The following is a 6213-nucleotide window of genomic DNA, read 5'->3' as shown; positions in this document are numbered from 1 at the left end:
GATGTTTGCAGGAACAGCCCAGCTTTGCTCAGAATTGAGAGTTCTTGCCATCAGCTCACTCACTCGCCTAAGACAAATGTTACTTTTATCCAAATATATGGTCTGGGGCTTATTTTCATTGAGCTGGGGTGGGTTTCAGGGCCATGGTTGTTTCTACTGATTAAACTCAGCCCACTTCCTGAGGGTGAAGGAATATTTTCAAACCACATGGCAGAATCTCGTGTGGATGTGACTCATCTTGTGCTAAGAGGTCACTGGGCTAGAAGACAGAGGTAGCAACTGGTTTTGAGAAATCAGGAAAAGATTAAGAATTCTGTGGTGGTAGTAAGGAGAGAATTAGTTTAGCATAAACCGAAAGTAAAGAAGTACCCACTTCTCCTGCAGGGTACAGAGGGCTCCCTTCTGCAGGGTACAGAGGGCTCCCTTCTGCATAGAGGCCAGGAGAGTTCTTGGTGGCTGAATTGCCCCTCTCATACAGATTTGTTAGACCTGTTTTCCAAGTGGGGTGCCAACACTGTTCTTTATTCACAGACAGCCAAGGCATCCCTTGCATGAACTTGCCTGGAGTTCTGGGCTCTGCAGCCCAGAGCCCTTGGGGTCAGCAGGGGACCCTTCTGCCTGCCTTCCTCCCTAGAGATGGCCCTCTGAGGTGCCCTGAGGCACTTAGAGCCCCCAATAGAAGTTTTTCTAAATTTTTTGGGCTCTTGGACTCTGTACTGCTAACAGGCTGGTCCCTCAGGCAGTGCTCAAATATTCTGGAGAGAATGGAAATCCAAGATGTGAGTCATAGTCATCTTGCCAGGTCCACAGGGCATGCACTGGTAGAACCAACCTATCCTAGATGGAAAACATTCAGGAAAAAAGAAATTGCCACTGTACTAGACGCATATTTTTTTCCTGTAGTTCCCTGAACAGTACAACAGGTATGTGATGGCTAATTTGAATTGTCAACTTCATTAGATTAAGAAATGCCAAGGATTAATGGGCTTATGGGTGTGTCAATGAGGGTGTCTAGGAATGACTGGCATGTGGGGTAGCCTACTGAAATGGAGACCCTCCCTAAGTGTGGGCAGCACCATCCTATAGGATGATGGCTTGGATGGAATAAAGTTGGAAGAACAAGGAAGCAGCAACAGGTGCAAGCTCCTTTCTTCTTAAACTGGTACTTGATTGCTGCTGTGATTGTCTGAGGATATCAGACTCTCGCTTCTTCACTCTTCCAAAGAGGACTCTGCAGTGATTCTCCAGAAGCCTTTGGTCTCAGCCTAGGGTAGCACCTTGATCCCACCTGTTCTGGGGCTTCAGCCTCTGGGACTGCACAGCTCCTAGTTCCTCCAGCTCTCCAGCCTGCAGACAGCCGCTGCGGACTATCCAGCTTCTGGTTGTGTAAGCCAATCTTGTAAGTCCCCCTTTTATATTTCCTGTTCACTGTGTTCCTCTAGAGAACCCTAACAAGGTATTTACATGGCATTTACATGTTGTTATATATTACAAGTAATCTAGAAAGGATTGAAGAATATAGGAAGACGTGTGTAGGAGACATGCAAGGGACAGCAGCATCTGAAGACTGGTACCTTCGTGAGGTCCTGGAACCAATCCCCGCAGGCAGCGGGATGGGACTGCGTTTTAGGTGTGCAGCTGCAGCTATGTATTTTGGTGGTGGAAAGGACATGGCAGGAGTGTCACTGCATACAGCTTGGAAGTAAGAAAATCCAGTTTGAGCTTGTTTTTTCTTCAAACTGGACAACTTCAAAAGGGTATAGGAGCAAAACCTGGGAAAGAGACTCTAGGAAGACGCGGGGTGGGAAGGCAGGCAGGAGGGAGGGGAGGAGGGCGGGAAGCCCCTGGGAACAGAGGAGCCAAAATCCTCTCAGGTGTGGGGAGGGGGTGTTGCAAGGGACAACAGGTTTTTCCTGCAGGATGAGGTCAGGAGTGGGCCATCGGGCGACATCTAGGTGGGAATAAAAGCTCAGAGCAGAAGACCAAGGCTTGGAAGATCACAGGGAGCGGAAGGTCAGGGCCAGGCTGCCAATCCAGGGGAGGACGAGGGGTGGGCCAGAGAGCAGGTCAGATTCTGTGGTGCTGTCAACCCCTGCGCCTCCACCTTGACCACAATGACAGACTAGTCTGTGCCTGAACACCTGGCCAAGTGTTACGGCTGGGCTGAGACAGGGCTTGTGGGATCCACACATCTGGACCAAGGGTACAAAAGCAGAAGCCACAGTGGGTGTAACTTGTGAAGGCAGCCAGGCAGCTGATGAGGTCATACTATATGGAAACTCCTGAACTCAATCATCTGCTTTGTGGAGGACAAGGGACACATGTTCTGAAAGTGGCCACAGCATCTGATAACAACCCATTTCATGGATAAAAGCATGGCTTCCAGAAAACTGCCTTGAGGAATCCCATAGCTACTGCTGTAGGATTCAGTTTTCTCCTCTAGAGGACGTTTGTGAGAAATGAAGCCAGCACGCAAACCCACGACATCACACTTAAGGGTAACGCCAGGCTGGAAACACCTCCTGTTGTCATTAGAGACTGCGCCACTCCTTGAAGGTAGGTGGCCAGGCCTTAGCTGGGCAGGGCAGAGAGTACTAAAGAGGATGGCCTGGGGTGCGGGTTAGACCTGTCCTATCAGAACCCCAGGGATTTCTGGATAAACTTCCCTGTGCCTCAGTTTTCCTTTTGGTTAGTGAGAACGTCTGTTGGGCCGGCATGCACACACGAGAGCTCGGGAGTGGGAGTTAGTCCTTCACCATGTCCTGCTGGTGTGAGGGATGGTAAGATGGGCTTGTGTGAGGGATGGTAAGATGAGTGACGGGTGGACCCAGAGGTCAGGCCCGAGACATCTGGTCATCCTGGCACAGCAGGTCCCTGCTCCCACAGAGCTTCCCTCAAGTGGGGGGGGGGGCAGGGGTGTGGAAGCAGAGGCAGTCCACAGGGGGGCAGGTGGGTGCTGGCTACGTGGGAAGGGGGGCCTCTGAAGGTGTCAGATCAGGATGATGAGAAGGGGAAGCCCAGAGTAGGTGTGGTTCATGCAGAGAAGACAGGCGTGCAGGCCCTGGAGTGCTAGAGGAAGTGTGTTTGTGTGAACACAACTTGGGTGCAACGGTTTCCCTTCCATCATCAAACTTCCTGGGAAACCTACCTCGTCCTTGGCCAGGGTTTTCAGGTGCTCCAGGATCTGGGCCATCACAGTCTCACACAGCTTGTTGTTCTCAGCCAGGAACTTGGAGTCTCCCCCGTAGAGGCTGTCGTTGGAGTCCACTGGGCCGGCGTGAGAGAGAGAGAGAGAGAGAGACAGAGAGGGGCAGGGGGATGGGTTCAGTGCAAAGCGCTGCTTGGATCCCCAGCATGTGGGCAAAAGGAAATTTTTAAAAAGGCAGCCAGACCAACCCAGGCCTGTGGCCAGCAGGAGGAACAGCCAAGTGTCACACGGTTTCAGCAGATGGCAGCAAATCATGGCAGGGCAAATGGGAATGGTCAAATTCTCCCATGGGCCTTGGGCATCACAAGCACTTGGCCTTGAGAAGAATCTGTGCCACAGCCCTGGGGGTGTGGAAGTCACCCCGGCTCCAGACCTTGGGTGGAGAGGGAGGCAGCTAAGGGCTTCACCCGTGTCACTGCACAGCCTCAAAAGCTGCACGTGAACGAGATGCGCGTCACCTCCCCTCACGGATGGGCTCAGAGGCAGTCCCAGCCAAGACCCTTAACTAGGAATAACTAGGAAGTCAGCAAAGGGAAGGACATGGGACACAGGCTCAGCCACTATGGTGCCGCCAGTCCCCTGTAAGCCCCCGTCTTGGCGCAACCAGAAGCACCTTGACCGCCATTAAGTTCTCCAGGTCAGCTTCTTTCAAAGCCCACATCACTTTGACGATGTCTCTTGCCAAAAAGTCCTCTACTCTCTGCTTGGTCACCTCTGGTGACAACCACTGTCCCACGCAGCCAAGGACAGCCCGAGAGTGGGCTCCTGTCTCCTTCCCGTCACTCACCTTCACGCAAGGCGCGGTCTCCTCTGGGTAAGGGAAGGGCAGAGACGCCACATTGAGCCATTCTGCACTTTGGCTTTTCACTTACTGATAAATCTTGGAGCTACTTGGTGTCAGCTCAGCCCTATAATGGCTGAGCATGTTCCTCTGTAGGACAGACCAGAACCTATTCAGTCGGCCCCTGCTGCAAACACGACATTCTTTTGTGGGGCTGGAGATGGAGCCCAGGGCCTTGGTCGTGCTAAGCAAGCACTCTACCCCCGAGCTACCCACGCCCAGCCCAGCCCCGCTTCCTTGCAGCTTGGCACCAGCTGGCCACAAAACTGAAGTCCACAATGAACCACGGCCTCTGCCTTGCGGGAGTTCACGCTTCCCTCCACACGGGGGGCTTCTCCCCTTCTCTCCAGGGTGCGTGAGCGGCGCTCTCCTGGCACAGCCTGTCAGTGTGGGCACTCGGTGCTGTGCAGTCCTGGAGCCGGGGCAGGGCTCAGCGGTCAGGAGGAAGTGCAGGGGCAGCTCCTGCTACTTCCAGTGAGGCAGGAGCCTACGATTTAGGCCACTGTGCCAGATGTGGGACATCTGATAAACTAGCAGCCATGCCTGTGCCTTAGGAGGGCGCGGTGCAGCCACTGTGCCAAGGACGCTGCAGCTCCGCGGTGCAGGGACACTGCATAAACCAGGCGCGGCCAGCGCTTCTCTGCTGGAATGTAATGGGTGCTGCTTTTTTTGCCTCATTTCATTACTCTTAGGATAACGTGGGAAGGATTCTGTGCCACAGTTCACAAGACAATGTAAGAAACACAGGAGGGCCTGTGAAGCCGGACAGGGAAGGACAAACGGTGCAGTCTCACTTGCAGAAGGGAGGGCTGAAAGGGAGCTGCGGTGGATGGTCCTGTTGTGGTCCAGCCATCTGCAGGCGTCTGCGGAGAAAGTCACCCGACTGCTGGCTACCAGCAACAGAAATGGGTCATGTCCAACAGACCCCTCCAAGAGGACCAAGAAAAAGCGAAAGTACAGTGTTCAGGGATGGCTTCTGAGCTTTTAAGGTGACCCTAATAGGAAAATTGGCAAATACCTCAATCATCTGAATAAAAAATACATTTATGTGGACAATATTTAAGTGGGAAAAAAAGAGGCAACTTTTAAAAAGAAAAAAAAAATCCAAATAAGGAATAAGCCAAAAATTTCAAAAAGAAAAATCAACTTCATTAGTAATCAAAGAACAACTTTTTTAGCCCAGCGTGGTGGTGCACACCTATACATCCTAGAGGCTCAGGAGGCTGAGGCAGGAGGATCACAAGTTCAAAACTAGCCTCAGCAAAAACGAGGCACTAAGCAACTCAGACTCTGTCTCTAAATTTTAAAAAATACAAAATAGGGCTGGGGATGTGGCTCAGTGGTCAAGTGCCCCAGAGTTCAATTCCCAGTGCCCCGGCAACACACACAGAAAAGAATTTTTAGAGAAAAATCATTTAGATGAACAAAGGTTTGAAAGAATCTGGGAAAACTATTGGTGGAATTGTAATAGTTGAAAAATTATTATGAAAAGCCTGAAGAATTTCCTCTACTGCTACATACCATTAGGATGATTATAATTAAAAAAAAAAAATTTAAGTTAAAACATGGACAACAAGCGTTGGTGAGAAAGTGAAGAAACTGGAACCCGGTGCTTGGCTGGTGGTGATTATAACAGGGTGACGCTGCCGTGGAAAACATCTCAGTCCTCAAACAGTCAAACACAGAATTACCATGGGACCAGCAATTCCTAGCCCAGATAAATGCCCCCAGGAACCGAAAGCTGGGACTCTTAACACCAATGCTCACATTCACTCTGGCCAAAAGGTGGAAACAGGTGAAGTGGCGCACGCCTGTCATCCCAGTGGCTCCGAAGGCTGAGGCAGGAGGATCGCGAGTTCAAAGCCAGACTCAGCAACAGCGAGGCCCCTAAGCAACTCAGGGAGACCCCGTCTCTAACACAAAATAGGGCTGGGGAGTGGCTCATTGGTTGAGTGGCCCCGAGTTCAATCCCTAGTAACACCCCCCCCACCACCAAAAAAAGGTGGAAACAACTCAAGTGTATCAAAAGATGAATGGATAAATAAAATGTGGCACATCCAATGAGATCAATCAGCCTTAAAAGGGAATGAAACTGACACTGGCTATAGCTCAGGGCAATACGCCGGACACAAAAGGACAACACTTCACAGTTCTCACAGGAGGT

The 6213-nt window shown here is 51.2% G+C and overlaps 1 protein-coding gene across 2 annotated transcripts in view; it reads right to left on the bottom strand.

The window, feature by feature from the left end:
• The window catches only part of Vps35l (VPS35 endosomal protein sorting factor like), a 100484-nt gene that overhangs the window by 1800 nt on the left and 92471 nt on the right, over window positions 1-6213 (bottom strand). For both annotated transcript variants that reach the window (XM_027940760.2, XM_027940761.2), the window contains exon 29: window positions 3149-3267. In XM_027940760.2, the coding sequence (XP_027796561.2) occupies window positions 3149-3267 (119 nt within the window). The remainder of the gene's footprint in view (window positions 1-3148; window positions 3268-6213) is intronic.

Source organism: Marmota flaviventris, chromosome 19 (genome assembly GCF_047511675.1).
Source record: "Marmota flaviventris isolate mMarFla1 chromosome 19, mMarFla1.hap1, whole genome shotgun sequence".
Taxonomy (NCBI): domain Eukaryota; kingdom Metazoa; phylum Chordata; class Mammalia; order Rodentia; family Sciuridae; genus Marmota; species Marmota flaviventris.
Note: the sequence above shows the minus strand (reverse complement) of the source record. Positions and strands in the feature narration are given on the sequence as shown.